This window comes from Athene noctua, chromosome 7 (assembly GCF_965140245.1).
Source record: "Athene noctua chromosome 7, bAthNoc1.hap1.1, whole genome shotgun sequence".
Taxonomy (NCBI): Eukaryota; Metazoa; Chordata; class Aves; order Strigiformes; family Strigidae; genus Athene; species Athene noctua.
The window spans coordinates 2,322,786-2,341,262 of NC_134043.1; the positions used below are offsets into that span (position 1 = coordinate 2,322,786).

At 43.5% G+C, this 18,477-nt stretch overlaps 2 protein-coding genes across 3 annotated transcripts in view; one reads left to right on the plus strand and one right to left on the minus strand.

Annotated features, from left to right (window-relative positions):
- NEB (nebulin) overlaps nucleotides 1-6,412 on the plus strand; it is a 127,373-nt gene extending 120,961 nt beyond the window's left edge. Inside the window, exons 127-134 of the mRNA XM_074910943.1 lie at nucleotides 148-240; nucleotides 921-1,013; nucleotides 2,551-2,658; nucleotides 2,847-3,030; nucleotides 3,396-3,488; nucleotides 4,320-4,469; nucleotides 4,712-4,821; nucleotides 5,445-6,412. Coding sequence (XP_074767044.1) covers nucleotides 148-240; nucleotides 921-1,013; nucleotides 2,551-2,658; nucleotides 2,847-3,030; nucleotides 3,396-3,488; nucleotides 4,320-4,469; nucleotides 4,712-4,821; nucleotides 5,445-5,618 — 1,005 coding nt within the window. The 3' untranslated portion in view covers nucleotides 5,619-6,412. The remainder of the gene's footprint in view (nucleotides 1-147; nucleotides 241-920; nucleotides 1,014-2,550; nucleotides 2,659-2,846; nucleotides 3,031-3,395; nucleotides 3,489-4,319; nucleotides 4,470-4,711; nucleotides 4,822-5,444) is intronic.
- Nucleotides 6,413-6,960: 548 nt separating this feature from the next.
- RIF1 (replication timing regulatory factor 1) overlaps nucleotides 6,961-18,477 on the minus strand; it is a 37,441-nt gene continuing 25,924 nt past the window's right edge. Inside the window, exons 24-35 of one of the 2 annotated variants that reach the window (XM_074910233.1) lie at nucleotides 18,195-18,294; nucleotides 17,683-17,826; nucleotides 16,819-16,961; nucleotides 15,698-15,787; nucleotides 15,560-15,614; nucleotides 11,490-14,231; nucleotides 10,841-10,981; nucleotides 10,496-10,573; nucleotides 10,289-10,404; nucleotides 9,429-9,582; nucleotides 9,029-9,137; nucleotides 6,961-8,168 (exon numbers count right to left, since the gene is read on the minus strand). In XM_074910233.1, coding sequence (XP_074766334.1) covers nucleotides 7,948-8,168; nucleotides 9,029-9,137; nucleotides 9,429-9,582; nucleotides 10,289-10,404; nucleotides 10,496-10,573; nucleotides 10,841-10,981; nucleotides 11,490-14,231; nucleotides 15,560-15,614; nucleotides 15,698-15,787; nucleotides 16,819-16,961; nucleotides 17,683-17,826; nucleotides 18,195-18,294 — 4,093 coding nt within the window. In that variant the 3' untranslated portion in view covers nucleotides 6,961-7,947. The remainder of the gene's footprint in view (nucleotides 8,169-9,028; nucleotides 9,138-9,428; nucleotides 9,583-10,288; nucleotides 10,405-10,495; nucleotides 10,574-10,840; nucleotides 10,982-11,489; nucleotides 14,232-15,559; nucleotides 15,615-15,697; nucleotides 15,788-16,818; nucleotides 16,962-17,682; nucleotides 17,827-18,194; nucleotides 18,295-18,477) is intronic. The other variant, XM_074910234.1, reaches the window with a different exon arrangement.

Genomic DNA, 18,477 nt, shown 5'->3' on the forward strand with positions numbered 1-18,477 from the left:
ACAGCAGTAGATGTTTGGCTTTTGTGCAGTGCTGCATATCATAATGTCGTGACTTTTTCGAAACTTGATAACAAATAATCTGTGTTCAAATCCTTTCGATTCTGGGGGAGTTTTTAAGATACTGGATACATCTTCTGTATCCCACAGGTGTTGTACAAAGAAAACTTGGGGCGAGCAACCCCCACACCAATCACTCCAGAGATGGAGAGAGTCAAACGCAATCAAGAACACATTAGCTCGGTATTGTCTGGAAGAAGTAAAGGGGATATGATAGAGCACCTTTTTTTTTTTAATAACTTACTTAAGTCTGTCTGGTTTTATTTAACCCTCTAATTTTTTTCTTTCAAACTTAGTAATCTCTTAAAATTATAGTACCTAAAAGATCTGGGGGTTTTTTGTTGTCAATTAACTTTTTAATACTATTTTTCCTCTGACCTTTTTTTTCTTTCATAATGGATGGTGTTTACTCTAAACCCAGTAACATTACAGTTTTTAAGTTGTACCTTTGTGACTTTGAGTTACTTTGTGATCTGTAGGTTGTATACAAAGAAGGCTTAGGGAAGGCAACCCCCACACCGGTCACTCCAGAGATGGAGAGAGTCAAACGCAGCCAAGAACACATTAGCTCGGTACTGAAAGAAGAAAGACAATCACCTGCTATTAAAAATAACCATTCTAAGCAAAAACTCCACTTCTAATTTAGCCTTTCTCTCAGTTTTCCTTGGTTTTGCCTATTTTCCCCTTCGATTTTTTTTTTTTTTCTTTTTACCTTTTGCTCTAGCAAGTAACTTTTTAGATGCTTGATTTCCCAAGATCTTTTCTACCCCTGAAGTGATGAGTATGCTTTAACGATAACACCACTTACAGACTGAGCCATGAATTATTCCAGTCTGATTTGTGACCACCTTTTTGTCCACCAGGTTTTGTACAAGGAACACCTGGCAAAGGGAACGCCGACACCGATGACTCCAGAGATGGAGAGAGCTAAACGCAATCAAGAAAACATCAGCTCGGTATGTTCTGTTCAGTCAGTAAATGAAAATATGTTAAAAAGTAACATCGCAATCCCTGTAACATCTCAGTCCCTGCGCGGATGGTAACTACCCAGCAGCTTACTTTGGAAGTATTAAGTAACTGTACTAAAATCCCTGAATACTTGGCTTTTTACTTTCTGCTGCAGCGGAATATTTCTTTTTGTATGATTAACTGCTTTAGTTTATTGGTTTTTTTTAAACAGCTGAGTTTCAGATAATACGTGTTGCCTTTGAAAGTGTCCAGAGAAGGGCAACGGAGCTGGGGCAGGGTCTGGAGCACAGGTCTGCTGGGGAGCGGCTGGGGGAACTGGGGGGGTTCAGTCTGGAGAAGAGGAGGCTGAGGGGAGACCTCCTGGCCCTCTGCAACTCCCTGCCAGGAGGGGGCAGAGAGGGGGGATGAGTCTCTGGAGCCAAGGCCCCAGCGCCAGGCCCCGAGGGAATGGCCTCAAGCTGCCCAGGGCAGGGTCAGGCTGGCTCTGAGGAAGGATTTCTGTGCAGAAGGGGCTGTTGGGCCTTGGAATGGGCTGCCCAGGGCAGGGGGGAGTCCCCGGGATCCCTGGAGGGGTTGAAGAGTCGGGCTGAGCCAGCGCTGAGGGATCTGGGGGAGTTGGGAACGGTCAGGGGGAGGGTCATGGCTGGGCTGGAGGAGCTTCAGGGGCTTTTCCAGCCTGGATGATTCTGGGATTCTTAAGGTCTCTTGCAAACATCTTCTGGTTTTACAGATCTTATACCATATAAAATATTTGTTCTTCAGTAACAGTATATTCTGTATTAAATTTCTCATATTCTCTGTAAAAGATCACAAATCTGGAAATGGGCTTCTTCAGGCTCTTCTTCACTAACCTGTTACTCCAGAAGTAAATCCTGACATACCCTCTTGTAAATGTTTATACACATAACAGATCATAGAACCACAGAGTGGTTTGGGTTGGAAGGGACCTTACAGCCCATGCAGTGCCACCCCCTGCCCCAGGCAGGGCCACCTTCCTCTAGCCCAGGTTGCCCAAAGCCCCATCCAACCTGGCCTTGAATGTTGCCATGTTTTGCTCCATAAATCCAGCAGTGCCTCATCTGCAAGTGTTTGCAGAAGCATGATGCAACTGTCCTCTCTCAAAAAAGAATTCCCTACAAACCCAGCAAAAAGTGTTGTATTTCAACAACAAATACAGGTCTAGTTACATTGTCTGTTTCACACTTTGCTGACATCAGGGTGGTACGTGTCAAAAATATGAAAATATTACCTAGAACATTAATACTGCATTGTCTGTTGTTACAAGGTTAAAAAAAGGCTCTTTTAGTTAAAAAAAGGAACGTTTGGGACCAATCCAGAGCTGTCCATGTCGCTCATAATTAAGAATTTTGCTTTGCATTCTCATCTTAAAGACAGCTGACAGCTCCTGCTGCTTTCTTCTTCCTCCCCTCCCTTCTTTCCCAGGTTGCTGCAGTGCAGCTCATTCCTCATGATGCAGAAATAGTTTTGTGCCCTGCACTCATTTCCTTTTTCCCTACCTGGCAGGTTCTTTATTCAGACAGTTTCCGGAAACAAGTCCAAGGCAAAGCTGCCTACGTCCTGGATACACCTGAAATGCGGCGCGTGCGAGAGACCCAGAAACACATCTCTACAGTAAGTGCTGTTCTAGATGTATTTTTAACTTGGCAAGTGATTTAAATAAAACCATAACCCTTGTTCCAGAGACATTCTGGGGTTGGCAGCTCAAGGATAATGTAGACACAAGTTGGGTTCCCCAAATTTCTTCAGTGGGATTAGGTGCCCTAAGCTCCAGGGAACAGATGTTTCATTTTAAATTGCAGGTGAAATACCATGAAGATTTTGAGAAAAGCAAAGGTAGTTTCACCCCTGTAGTCACTGACCCCATTACGGAACGTGTGAAGAAGAACACGCAGGACTTCAGTGACATCAGCTATCGGGGCATCCAGAGGAGGGTGGTGGAAATGGAGCGGAAGCGCGTGGACCAGGATCAGGAGACTCTCACGGGTAAGCAGAAGCTGTATCACAACTTCCACAAAGCACAGTCTAATCTGGATGGTTTAGTTAAGCTCAGCCCTACCAATTCAAACAGTACCTGGAACTGGTGTTTTTATCGAAGTCCAGTTTGAAAATATTCTCTTAGAGCAACTGTAAATCAGCAGTGGCCTGCCTGGCCCATTCTGCCCAACATTAGTGCTAGATTTACATTTATCTTACTCATCTCTATGATAATAGAGAAATACTTTAGCTCACTTGATGTAATTTTTTTTTTTTTTAAAAAAAAAGCTTAATTTGTGCTATAGATTTGAGAAACACAAGATTATGAACACACTTTTCCCCTATTCAGAAAATGCTGTTTCTTTCTCTTACAGGCCTGCGGGTGTGGCGCACGAACGCCGGTTCGGTCTTTGACTACGACCCAGCAGAAGACAACATCCAGTCCAGAAGCTTGCACATGATCTCGGGTTTGTTCCCCAGTCTCTGCTGTTTGTGCAAAATCCATTTTATAGGCGTGCAAATCCCCTCAGGAACTCCGACGCTTTGGGGATCCCGAAGTACAGCTTCTGCCTACGCGCAGACACAAGTTACACAGAGAAACTGCCTGAAGCTCCTCCTCACCAGTTTAACTGTATTTGTGCGACCTCCATAATGGGCCTGGATTTCTCTATTTCTCAAAAAATACTGTTCATCTTGTTGTTAATGTTGATCTAACACAGGCCTGAAGAGGATTGCTTACACGATCCACAGATAACCATAACACGTGCTTCATTTTTAAATAACTTCAAAAATACTGTTCCTCGAATCACCTTTTTTTAAAAAAAAAACCAACTCATTTCCTGCAAATTGCTTGAGAACAGATGGGTCCTGATAGAAAACAGTCTTGGGCATGGCTGGGATTGTGTCAGCTGAAGGAAAGCGTGGGATCATTGGAATAAAAGTTTTGGAAGTAGCTAATGCTAAAGGGAAGGAGGGTGAAGAAAGAAATATTCTGAATAGTAAAGACAACAGGGTCATCAGAACTGCCTTTTTGAGCAGAACTACAGCACAGTGATTACGTTTTAAAAGCACTGCCAAATACCCTGGAGTAACCTTAAAAATAAGACTGTGATTAATTCACATGCTTTTCCCCCTAAAGTCTGTAAAATACAGTAATTCTGCTTCTCTGCTCCCTAGAAGCACAGCTCCTGTGGGTTTGCAAACAAGGGTAGAGAGCTTTGGGTGTTTGTAGCGTACGTACATGCACAGAGCTGTAAGGGTGTGTGTATCTACAGAGTAAGGTGCCTTTCTCCCTGCAGTCCAAGCCCAGCGCCGCAGCCGGGAGCACTCCCGCTCCGCCAGCGCCCTGAGCCTCAGCGGCGGCGAGGAGAGATCCGAGCCCTCGGACGGCGTGGAGCAACACCTGTCCTACTACAGCAACGGGGGCTGCTTCACCGCCACTGCTACAGGTAGGAGCAGACCAACAAGGTGTGAGGACAGAGGGGATGCAGAGCAGCTGGCGGGGCAGCACTGCCAGGAAAAAGCACACAAGTACCTCCGCAAAAGGTGGAGTTACAGACATAAGCAACAGCTGTGAAGTTGTATTTCAGTGGCAGATTTAACCCCTCCCATGATCTGTATTATTCAGAGCAACTCTAACCCTACTGCCAAGTTTGTAACAAACAATACAGAATGTATTTTCCTCTTGTAGTGGGCTACAAACATGCTAAAACCATCGAGTTACCCCAACAACGGTCATCGTCAGTGGCCACCCAACAAACCACGGTGTCCTCAGTTCCTTCTCACCCCTCTACTGCTGGGGTAAGTACCGCTGCTCACGCGTGTTTGGAGACACAACAGCCCCAAGCTCGCTGCGGGAGTTCAGTTAACTGCTGCTGGAACACGCTCTGGTGTGCTCCAGACTGGGTCACGCCAGGGTTGAGGCCATGGTACAAACCACGTGAGGGTGCAACACCTCCACAGAAAGGGAACAGACCCACCCCTGTTCCTCAAAACTAAATTAACACTTTCTCCTGCTCCTGAGATTAAGTCATGGAGTAGCTGCATGACAAGGGGTACGGCTTTGCCTCCCCCCAAGAGCTGCTGGGAGGCAGCACCTGAACGTTACGGCTGGAGCTCCCTGGGGCTGATACTGCTCCAGTACACACAGACACCCTCTTCTTCAGCTTTGGTGTCGCTAACACACCAGCCCCAGCCCAAGGTACCACAGTACTCGGGTAACGAGAACATTTTGTGATCTGAAACCAGACGGATCCTACTGTCAGTTGTACTTTTAAAACACTGAAATGAGTCAAAACACAAAACGTAGCTTGCCCCGAGCCTGCTCTTCCATCCCGATTCTCAGCACCAGCTGTGGCTGCCACTGCAGGGCTCTAAACCTGTCTCTTGTTTTTCACTCCCTTTTCCTTTCTTAAAACCAACAGAAGACCTACCAGGCCATGTACGACTACACGGCAGCTGATGCTGATGAGGTTTCCTTCAAAGACGGGGACACGATCGTGAACGTCCAAGCCATTGATGAGGGCTGGATGTTCGGCACCGTGCAGAGGACGGGCAAGACGGGCATGCTGCCAGCCAACTACGTGGAAGCTGTGTAAGCCCAGGCACTCTCATCCTGAGAAAAGGGTTTGTAACTTCTGTCTTCTGTGCTGATAGTGCCTTAGGAACCACGAGGTGAAAAACAAAGGGAAAAAAAAAATAACTGCAGAGCAAAATACTCTTGAAACATCCTTTCACAATATGTTTGAGAACCACCTGCAAGCACACTACTAGGCCCTGCTCATTAGAACTGTATTTTTACCCATGTCAAAAAAAAAAAAAAATTTCTAAACATTGCCTGGACTTTCAAACATTTCACCATCACAACACTTAACTGTGCTGGAACTGCAATCCAGTTCCCTATCTCTGAGATTCTATACATGGAGTTAAGACTGCCAACTATTACTTTATGCATTCTCCCCTAAAAAGGAGGAGTATTTTTCTGGACTATTCTAAATGTTTGAATCTATTCACTTATTTTCCATATATGCAACATTTAAGCTTGGTATCATAAACGAACATTTAGCTGGGGGGGTGGAATCCCAACCAACCCAAACACCTTTCCTGTTTGTGAAGCTCTTACGCAGGTGTTTTTCATGCAACTGTTCTGGGGTCAAAAGCTGTTATTACTTGTAAATTAGTGACTAAATAAAGCTGATGTTTCTGCAGTATGTTTGGTGTGGTCACTTGTGCTGAGGAGCAGGAATCACTCTCACAACAAACCTGTTTTGTTCAGAAAACTCTGAGAAAGGGAAAGAACCCAGAAGACGACGGAGAATGCGACAGCCACAGCGAAGTCAAACAGGGGGAGCCTGGGCAAATTATTTCCTACCCGGATAGGGCGGTTATCTGCTTCCCCTGCTGAAGCATCAGGTACCAGCCAGTCTCCAAGAAGGAAATAAGAAACACTGTGTCCAAGAGAGACTACAAAGATTAAAAACCAGGTAACAGCAGGAGTTTCAACACTGACCCAAAGGGAATTTCTTTCCGCGGGAATTCACAGCACGTCAGGGTAAGACAGGATCCAGGACTGCCAGCGCTGCAGGGTGTTAGTTAAAGACATGAACACCCTTTGGCTGCGCTGGGAACATCCTTATCTGTACAGGTCCCTGGATACAGGAGTTGAACAAGCCTAAGGAGGCAGAATCAGAACCAAAGTAACATTTTCAAGAAAGCAAGAAAACCTACGGCCAACTCACAGCTCTCAGACACCTTTCTGTCCTGTTTGTTTTCTTCACCAGATGCACAAACAGGGCAAAGAATATTTATCTTGCTGCCAAGATACAACCATGTCCCTGAGGATCTGCTCCTCCCTCGAGGCAGCAGCAATGACCTTCCAAGGTCCTTCCCAGCCTCATGAATCCAAAGCAGTGCTGGGGGGGGGGAAGGAAATAAAACCAGCCAAACCACTGACCAAGGACATTAACAAGTTTGGAACTATTTGCTGTTTTATTTGCCCATGTGTAACTTCTAAAAAGACCTGCAGCAATTCCTTTCAATAAACATCCCTTTTGGTAGCTACAGTACAATATATACAAATTCCATTTCCAGAGTAAAAGACAAGAACTCGCTCTGAAGGTCTGAGAAGCAGCAATGCATTCCATGCAATTAAGAGTCATAAATTAACCAACATTTGCCATGATAAGTCTGTACATAATATACAAAGAGCTCCTGGCACCCCCCCCCCTTTGTTTCCCCAAGGAAAAAAAAAAAAAGTCTTCTCCACAGAAGAACTGCTGCAAACAAAGAACATGGGAAAAAGCCTGAGAAGTTCTGCAAAGTCTTTCACCTTTAAGAGTGCATTTCATTATCAGCTTCTTAGTGTGATTCTTACAAAAATACATGCAAAAATAGATGTCATCCAGTTGTCAAATATCAGGCTCCTGGACTGTTGCTGCTGCAAGGAATTAAGCTCAGCTTTATCTCAGTCAGAAACAGTGGGGGAAGAGCCAGGGTCAGCCACTTTAAAGGAAACAAACAGGGGCAGCAGCTGAGCAGAGCTGCGAGCTCAATCTCTCACCAAATAATAAGAGTTTGCAGCACTAAGAACACTTCGGATTTGAAAATATAATTTAAAGTACTCTGTTGGTTTGGTTTCACAGTCTTTGCTATTGCACAACTTTATCAAGTTTTCTTTCACTGCCTGAAAGAAATATGCATAGCAATACGATACAAACACCTCTAAGAGGGAGTAAGCAATCCCACAAATTAGAACAAAAAAAAAAAAATAACCCAAGGGAAAAAAAAAACAACCAAACAATAAATTTTGTTCATAGAGGTGTTAAAAAATCTTCTATAGTACAAAATGCACAGTTTAAAATTAATCAGTGAGAAAAGCAGGTTTTTGGGGAAAAAAACCCAAAATCTTTACTCTGAAATGATAGGCAACTAATCAGAACTTTCATGGGGTGGTGATTTCCAGCGGGACTGCAGGTTTTTCATGATACAGTTTGTCATGCCAACGAGTTTTTCTTGCATCTCAAAAAGTTGGCTTCCCGAGTAGGCGTGCAGCTCCTCAGCGGTCAGCTGAGCAGCAAGGGCATCGATCTGGCTCAGAAGATCTGCTGCGGGCTGGTCATTTGTGCTCAGGACAACTGGTTCAATCAAATCTGAAACAGAAGGAACGTAGGGCAGCGCAGACCAGGCCTTTGGATTTAAATCTAAAATTGTGTTGTAGCTTCTTTTGTACAAAGTGACATCATTTGATCAGTCTATGCAGCGTTTGTGCCACACACAGTGACGCTGCTGACAAAGGCAGCCCTCAGAACTCCACCCTACCCTTCTTTATGGGGACTTTCATTATATTGTATGATAAAACTTAAGGACAGAAATGAAGGTATTCCATGAGATTCAGGTACTGCCAGTGTTCTTTGAGACGTGCTACCCCAAAGTCCAGCTTTTAAACTGGACAGCTGAGAGGTTACTCCTGAGCTCTCCAGTCAACCAAACGCTTGAAGTATCTTGTAGGGAGAACAAACACAACTCCTCTGTTGGAGCTATCAGGCCAAACTCCTCAAACGCACAGAATTCCCATAAAAATCCAGGTGCCCAAATCCAAAATGAGTATCCAGAGAATCGTCCCCCTCCTATCCCGCCCCCTCAGCGTGAATCTCCACCTTGGTTCTGTGCACACCCAGAACAACAGCAGTTACCGCGAATTAAACACCACAGGAGCTGTACCTGGGTTAAGACTCAGAAAATTCAGCACTTAGAGCCCTGTCTCATTTGTTCTTTGCATGCTTATGCTGCCTTGTTTAGGGAAACCAGCATCTCTCTCTCCAAATATGTAACAAGTTTTAAAAAGCTGTTGCTCCAGGGCTTCATAGAGTGGCTAACTCAAACTACCCATCTAATGTGCTAATATTGGGTACTAACACACAAAAAGATCGAGTGATCCCCTCAGGAGAGGAGGAAAGCAGCAACACAGAAGGAACATCCAAATCTGAGGCAAAAAGCTGGCAGTAGGTACCTGTTGCAAGTTTTTCTTCATCTACAGGAAGAGCTTTATCCTCTACGTTATTTACAGATTTCTCTGTGTCTTCAAGCACCCCTATTTCCTCAAATCCTCGAGATTTTACCTGAAGATTTATTCAGAGAGAACAGGCGATGTGTTTTCAGAGGGAAAAAAAAAAAAGAGATTACAGGGTAGGACACATTTTAACCTCCTAACAAGTACAACCATTATTGCCAAGAATAACACGGTGACCAAGTCATCCATTCCTTCCATTCCCATGTGACTCTGACAGGCAGCAATCACATTTTAAAGTGCTATATCTAACAGGGGGAAAAAACCCATTATTCCTTGTAATGGATGTGAGCAGTTCGTTAGGCTTATGCTGGCTTTCTGGGTACCAAAAATCAAACTTTACCTGTTGCTCATGATATCCCTTAAGAGCTTTTTTAACATTGGAAACTTTCGGAGAGCGGATGGGAAGAGTTTTGATTTCTGATGCTGTCAGAGTACTCAGATCACCCACTGTCTTGATGTTCTTTGCTCGAATGAGCTGCCCCAAGCCTCTGGCGCTGCAGCAGGGGAGACAGAAAAATGGTTTATTATGCTGGGAAACGTGTCCTTTCTGCCTGGCACAGTGGAGCAGAAGGAAATCTTACACGAACACTGAATCACATGCACATAAGCGAAGGGAAACCCAATACGGAAGTGACATTCTCTCTGCAGAAATGCATCTTTTTGCAGTTTATCCTACAGTCACCAGAGGACAGCATTCTGAGGCCCACTCATACCTAACATCAGTGGAAAGAAACGGAGCCAAGTGCCCCAGAAAAGGCCATTCCGAGCAGCTCCCACTGCACACCTGTGGTTTGTCCTGCCAAGTTACCAAAACCCAGATCAAACCCCAAACTAGCTGAGCACCCGGCCTTTGTACATTTGAAATGTACTTTTTTTTAAAAAAAAAATAAATCTCACTTCACCTTCTATACACAGAAAGCTTCACCTGCTTTGTCACAGACCACTGAGATCAGTCTGCTCTGCCACAAAGTTCCCTGCGATCCCAGGTGAAAGCTTTTCAGTGTCTTTAAAAAAGCCCAACTTGAGTCATTCTAGAATAAAGTCTCTCCTGCACCAAACCAATCTCCCTCCTTTGAAAAAAATTTGGCGAAAGATGTCTCAAAGTTATCACATTTTGCATCAGAAAATTTGGTTTCGTAGGTTCAGTGGGAATTCAGTTTCTATTAAAATGTCCATCTCCAAAAGCAACACTCCACTTACCAAATGTTTGATGTAATCTGAGGTAAAATGACATCAACTGGTGCTTTGCAGCCAGCCAAGGCAGGATACACACATTCTGTAGGGCAAGGCATTGACTCCTTTGCCATTTCTGTAATCTTGAATAATACAGAAAAATTATTACATTAACTATGACACAGCTGAATACAAGAAAAAAAATAGAGATACGTGAACCAAAGCACTTCTTACTAAACACTTCTTTGAGCTCTTAAATTTAGGGTTACGAGATCCTGGGGACAGAAATCCTTTGGTTGGAGTGGTAATATGCTGGATAGAAAAAGAGGAAAAAAAATATCTCTCAGGATCACAGAAACTGAGTTAATTGCAAGATTCTAACCACCTAGATCTCAGAGTGCATTTGCCTTCAGAAAGTAACAGAACGAGTCAGGCTAAACCAGTTACAACTATTTCTTAGGCTGAGGGATTCTCTGCTCCTTCACAAGTGACTATGAACATGCACTAAAGGAACATTCCCCAAGATACATGAAAAATGCAAGCACTGATGACATACAGAACACACGTAACAGGATTTACCTTAGCCTGGATATTAGATAAAATTTTAAGACTCCGGGAAGATGGTGAAGAAGAATGGCATCTAATGACAGGACTTCTCCTATCTATGTCATCCGCCAGGCCTTCTTGATAAATTGGGTTTGCAAAAGAGACTCGACGAATCTGTTTTGAGAGAGAAGGAATTTTTATAGCATGAACTCAAACCACCACACTCTGGTGAAGTCCCTCCGAGGAGACAAAACAGCTCAGTTTGCAATAAAGCCATTAAAGTTCTTGAATGACACAGATGACATTTCACCTGGCTTCCTTATTGCTCGAGGACACAATGGATGTATTTTGTAAAAAGCTGCTCAAAATCCAGTGGGCAAAACCCTGACAACATAGGCAGTGGTTTTGCAGCAACACCTGTTGCACTGCCACCCGGGGAAGCAGATTAGGCTCTGGTGCTCTGTTTCAAAAAGAAAACTCCTCACCCCAAGCCTCAAAAATGCCAACCTGTCAGTGCCTGCACATTCCAAAAATGAAAAATCTGTAAAACTTTAGCATAAGGTCATTTACAATGAAAAACACAGTTGGCAATTCAACATATTATTGCACTAGAGGCACCATTCCCTACCCGTTACGAACCGAATGAACTGTGAGGATCACATCATGAATCACGTGGCAATACCTTATTAGCAGGCGACAGGGAATCATCCTCTTGAGTCCTTTTTACACCTCTCTTTAAAATACTAGTGGATGGCGAAGCTGAAGGAGACCAGGTGCAGCGTACCTGCACACCATTAGGGCTTCCATTAACTAACACTAAAGAATCGTGATTTTCCTGCTTCTGAGGTGAATCCACACTGCTATTTTCTACTGTATCTTCTTTGTCTAAGGCCACGTTTTCAGGCGCTGTCATTTCAGCGTCCACCAATTCCTCCTTCTCTCTATCTTGAATAGTACACGTTTCTTCTACAGCGTTCTCAGCTTCTTTATTGTCCTGATTGCTTTCTACCTCACCCATCTGGTTTTTCTCCGGTTTCCTAACAATCAGTGTCTCAGGTCTCTCCTCCAGCTGGCCGTTCTGATCCACTTCTTCCTTGTCTGCAGCTGCTGGCTCTTCGCTCTGCTGCCTTGCAGCCAGCCAGCTCTTACCAGGCTCAGCCAAAACACACTCAGACTGCTCGGTTCGGTCATTCTGATCAGCAGGTTCTTCTCCTCCCACCATGCAGTCCGTAACGTCACCTGCCGTACACTCCAGATCCTCCTCCATGCCAACACTCCCACCCGGCAGGTTGTTCCCAGACCTTCCCTCACTCTCCAAGTCCGAGGCACGGGGCTCCTTCGAAGGCTGCAGTGGAGTGCTCATCGCACAAGGTGCCATGGACAAGCTCTCGTCAAAGTCTGCGTTGCCGGACACCTCTGATGGATTTACAGATGGCTGAACTGGGCTGGTTTGGGGCTTGTTTGCTTCAGAGGCATTCACACTTTTTGATTCAGTGAGTGACATCGCTTGCTGCTTGGGCTTTTTACAACAGCAATCAGAGCTTCTCAGTTTTTTCAGCCTTTTGCTTCTTTTGTGCTGACACTCAGGTATTTGCAAAGAGGAACGATCACCACCTGAAGCATCTGCTCCTGGTGTGCACTCAGACAGAGCAGCTGAACAAGAGTCTTCCGGGTGCGTTTCCTTCTCAGGTTGTTTATTCTCCTCTGCTGCTTTCAAATTTTGATCAGCTGCAGACACGTTGCTGGAGGATTCCATCAGGGCACTGCTCTTGCTTTGCTCCGCAGCAGGTGAGTTCTCCGTGCTGACAGACCCCACAGCTTTGCTCACGTCAGCAGAAGCTACTTGGTTTTCCAGGTCACACGGGTCAGGTGTCTGTGGGGCATCTGTGCTGACTTCACAGCCCAGTTCCCCTTTATTTGTTTCCAACAGATTCTTCGTTTCGTTTCCTTGGGAAGACACCTCATGGCTGTGGCTTCCTGGCTGTGGATCTTTCAATTTACCTTCAAGAGAATCACTTCTATTTTTCAATTTTGCGTGTTTTTTCTTCCTTGGGCCTTCCTCCTTGGTCTGAGAGCCATCAGCCTCCGAGTTTTCAATGCTGGAAAGCAATCCCTGCAAAGCTCTTCTGGTGTGGTACCGTGGGCGTTCAATCTTCTTCTGACTGACTGTACTCGAGCTACAGTCCTGACCCTCCACGTCAGTCCTCAAGTTGTCTTCTGACCTCCTAGTGCTTCTGTTCACTTCCTCATCGAGGGCCCTTGAAGCAGGAGACTCCTTTGAGCTCGAGTCCTCTGCAGCAGGTCTCTGAGGGAGGCTGCTTTCTTTTTTATTGGCATTTTCTGTAGCTTTCCCAGAAACTGCATCCTGCTTTTGGGATCCATCTTTAGTCTGCGGCACCTTCTTTTGCCCAGATTTTTCGTCGTCTTTACGTCTGTCTTTCTTTTGGTGGTTGTCTTCCTTATCCTGACTACTTGCCGTACTTTCTACAGTTTCTGACCTTCGCCTTGAAGAACGTCTTAGTATTTTTTGATTAGGAGACACGTGTGGAACCTGGCTATCCTCTTCTGTTACTTGGTCAGATGACACTGTCGTCTCTGGGGGTGTATTTTCTTTAGAATCCGTATCTAATGCGTGGGCCCTTTCTATTTCTGCTAGGGTATCTTCTATTTTTTTAATTTCTACTTCTGTAGAAAGGAGAGCTTGGGACTGAGCAAGGAGAACGTGTTCGATGCCTTCTACTGAAGAAGATAGTTCAGGAATATCTTCCATGCTGTTGGAAGCAGAAGACTCTTGGGTGCTTTTCTCTTGTTCTGACCTAATGACCTTGTTCTTTCCTTGGTGTTCCAGTTTAGTCTGCCTGCGAGTCAGCCTTCGTATTGCAGTAAATATTTGTTCAGACTCAGGTTTTAAAGCCTGTTTATTTTCCTCTCCAGGTTTTTCTGGTTTAGCACTAGTTCTGCACCCATTCGTACTTTCCAGTTTAGCTGCCACAGAAGCACTTTCAGACATCTCAGACGAGCTGTTTAATGCTGAAAGGCTACCAGGTCTGGTCCCTGAGCTATCAAATTTCTCCAAAGTAATAAAAGACTGCCGTCGGCTTGTGGGCTGCGGCGTTCCAGAAATTATGTCACTTGAAGTTGAACTGCTGCTGATATTTGAAGTGTTTTCATTCCCTACGGGCCCCCTTGAGGCCGCTTCCACGTTACTTTTTTCTACTCCCTCTCCACCTGATGGCTCCCCCAGAATTGTTTTGGCCGTATCCCTTTTTGTCTCTCCCTCACTGTTTAGAGCTGAGCTCTCCTCCACGTCAGTAACAGATGACTCTCTCACACAGGCAACATTCTCAAGAGCGTTATCTGATCCGCAGCCCTCCGTGATTTCATCTGATTCGTTGGTGCATCCTTCACTCTTTATATCTTCTTCCTGTCCCAAAAACATGAACACCAAAGTGCTGTAGTTTTGCTATGAATATAACACAAAATAAAAAGCTCTTGGTGGAACAGAAAACATCCACCAGGTTTGTCAAACCACCCTTTCTACAAATTATTTCACTATCTGTCCTTCTGTCGTTATACAAGACTAAGATTTATTTTTTTCAATCCCATGTAATTCCACAACATGAAGAACTGCAAAAATGTTCTGTTTTACCAGAGGTATTAATAAACCTGCTACTAAAACAGTTTTTACAAAAAATCTGCTGTATTTTACCTGCTGTCTGTTCTGCACTACAGCTGATCAAAGTCAGCTGTTCAGCCAACTCCTCTCCAAAAGGGAATATATCTTTATTTAGAGTTAACAATTTGTATTTTTTTCACCCCAAAATCTACTACTTAATTCCCCTCAGGCCCTTAGAGCTTCATCCAAAAGCAGTTCAGAATGTGGACACACAGCTAAGGTCTTTAGAAGCACTGTCCACAGGAGTCATACAGAAATCAACATGAAGACTTTTAAAAGTGAAAATAGTTCCAGAAAATCACGATGTCTACCAAATGCCTCTGCTGAGGAAAAAAGTGTTACAGAAGAGAAGTCAACAGCGTTATGAGTGCCAGCGTAAAGCAAGGCAGTTAAAGGATTCTTAGAACAGCATCAAAGCAAGTCACAGTCAGCCTGTGCTACAGCTTTTTGGTATGTTTGCCCCAATAAAATACTTAATAGTCAGTGGTGGGACACAGGACATCACCGATCGGTAAATCCCTGTAATACCTGTAGCTGTGTAACAAAACTTAAATACATCCACACTAAAACTAGGTATATAAACCCTCCCAGTTTGAAATTAAAGACAAAATGCTTAATGATCGGCCCTGTCTAGGGGTAATTGTATTTGTGTAAATGTTATAATAGTGTAAATGATATAAAGCAGAACACAGCACAAAGAGCACTCAGTGGTATTAAATTCAATCCGGTGATGAGAATGAAATACAAACCATAAAAAAGCGCTCTTGGTGTATTCCAGAGTCATGGACTCTGGGTCAATATTAATCAGGTGAGGAAAAAACAGAGGAAGCCCAAGAAAAAGAAGATATTCTCAAGAGTCCTGCAGGTTAATCAATACACAGACAGGAAGTGATTCCTGTGAGCCAATACATTAGGGGGTGCTTTTTTCTGCTTGAAGAGTTTCCAAATCAATCTTAAAAACGTATCGTAGCCAGTAATCAAAGAGTCTGGCCATTAATTACCAGAGCTACTAATTGCAGAAAACACTACTGGTATAATACTGATAGCTTAATTACCATTAGACAATGAGAAATTACCTGAGGCTTGATTTTAGCATCTTCTTCTGCAGTTTCTATTAAAGATGACTTTTCCCTAAAACAGGATTTACTTTATGTTAGAAGTGGGGCAGAAAAGGGGGGACACCTTTAACACATATACTGGTCATCTTTACTTACAAACAATCCTCCTGGCTTTGAGTATACTGAGAAAATAATGTAGTATCTTGTGATGTGTCCAAATTGTTGTACATAACAGGAATATCAACTCTGAAACAAATCCAGAAATGGGAAGTCAGACTCTTTTTTTTTTTTTTAAATAAAAAAAATAGGGAAATGTAACACATTAAATCACAAGAGCGTGGAAACTTGTATGAAATGGACTGAACTTCCACACTCTCAAGACTACCTGAACTGCCACAGGTGCCCAAGTAGGGACTTGCTGCCCAAACCACCGGGCAGGAGGTCCTGGGTACCAGGAGACTGTGTGACCACACGCTCCACTCCCCGTTCTGGGCAGAAAAGGCACAATATTGGAACCAGCTGCTACAGGCTCCCGCTCCAACTGCCAGAGCAAACTGCCAAGTGGATGCAGATCATCATTTATTTCCAGACCACTATTTTTAGTTGCATTAATTATTTTTTTTTTTTAATTTTAAACATGCTTTGGGGGAAAAAAAGCTGTGATTGGGATCCCATTCTGCAAAGAATTCATCAACACATGCCCACTGTATAATCCAGCTGACTTCCTGTCAAGCACCACAGTACATAAATTTTGCTTATACTGCATTTTTGCTGCCCGAGCGCAGAAAATACTGCAGTATTATTTTCTCACATTAAAAAGAGGACAATTCTAAAGATTCCCTTGCAATTAAGATGAGTCTTGGGAATATCCTAATTTCCAATACGCTGCTGACAGAAGACTTCAAATTTAGAAGTCTTTCCTTCAGATCAGGTAAAAAAAAAGACAAACCACTTTCATTTCCGTGTTTTAAGAAAAATGACATCCTCCATTTCACATCGCAAGTTGAGTCATGAAGTAAAAATGTCAACTCCAAATTACCAAACTCCAAACAGATAACAGAGTATATTTAATCAAATCAGGAAATTTATATCAGAAAATAATTTGATTGCTTTAAAACAGCAAAGCAAGGAACTTTGTTAGCTTTAAACTATGTAACTTGTATGGAGGATTAACACTTAATTGCCTATAGTAGGCTGAAATACGGGAATTAAAGTTATGTTAATCTGACATACTCAATGTAATAACACTTCACATTAATGCAGAATAAGTTACAGACCGCTTTGTCCCAAGCACTTCTTTTTGATGTTCTGTCAGTATTCTTGCTTTTGTTTCTGGAGGAATAAACACAAAATCAACAGATTTCTCCTCTTCCCAAAGTATCTCACTTTTAGTCTTCAAAGATGAAAATTCTAGTTTCAACTAGAGAAAGGAAAAAAATCTGGGTTAGATACAAAAATAGAGAAATTGGAAGTTTTTTCATAGTCCAGATACAGGCGTCCTTAAAGGGAACAGTCCTCAATTGCAGTTCTTTCAGCACATTCATCAGCACAAATCCCTCACTAGGTGCTGATTTGCTTCAGGAGTGATTTTTTCACGGCCCCAACACTTACCACCTCGGGGGGGATTGTGCAACCCCCTCTCCCTGCCCTGAAGCGCCTTTTGCACTTCCTTCAGTGCCCTGAAGCTCTAAGGCTGTAAGAGGTGAAGGCACCTCAATACTCACAGAGGTTGTTCTTTACTAAATCTGAGATTCCTTACAAATACAACACCCTTCTCTCCCTGGTGCAAGTGACAGATTTGGAGCATGCAGTACAGGTCTACCAAACCCAAGATCCACCTCAACACCCGACTGTCACCACCTGCAACCAGACCGAGGTGTGAATTTTCTACCTGGTTGCCACTCCTCCCATCCATCAAGCAGCCCTCCATGATCCCTGCTTAAAACTCAGCAATCTGTAAGCTTGGCAGAGAATTTTGACAGGAAAATTTAATTAAAGCGTGCTATACAGTGTAAGTTTGAAAGAAAAATACTTCAGCATCACAAAATTCGTTAATTTTTCTGAGAATTTACAGCAGCACATGGGAAGTTCTGCTGCAGAACGTCACAGATTTGATTGTCACACCTATCTGAACACCTTACCTTTGCGGGCGTTACGTGCACATCACTGGACTTATCTATCGCTTCGGTTTTTAATTCATTCGTCTGTGCCAATATAGAGTCTCGGTTCTGACCCAACTTTACTTCCATTCCGCTTATCTTTGCATCCAGCTGTGAATTTTCCATCTATTCAAATAAAAATACACTGAATGCATTGTATGAAGAAACTCCAAGCTCACAAACTCATCCTGAGAGGCATTAATTTTGACAACTAAACCATCCCACGCTCCTATTTTCCTCTGAATTACATAGAGGACAACTTTAAAAAGTGTTATTTCAAACAAGCTAGAACTCCAAATTTAAAATGCCTGAACTCTTAAGAACCAGCTCAAGTCTTCTGACTGTGCTTACACAGCATAGTTTATCATTCCAAACATGAAGCAAGGGTAGGGCAAATCAAGCAGAAACCAAAGCGGACCTCACTGCTACCTTCTGAACAACTCCTGTGAAGTTATGCGCCACAAAGCACCCACCAGGGTCAACAAAATATTTACCACATCAGAGAATGGGCCGCTGCAGTCCTCAGCTATCTCGATGCTTTCAAAACCAGGCAGCAACAGTGGAATCTTTTTTTTGGCTTGGCTTAACACAGATCTGCTCAACAAAAAGAGCATTTAAACTTAGGGAGAGTGGGGTGGAAGGTACACAAGACCAGCAGATATATCCCAGCGTGTGCAAAAAGCAGAATATAAGTGGTAATCAGACCAACACCAATTTGTATGTAACCTGAGATCGCTCCCTTATAAAAATAGATAAATATTGAAAAATACATATCTT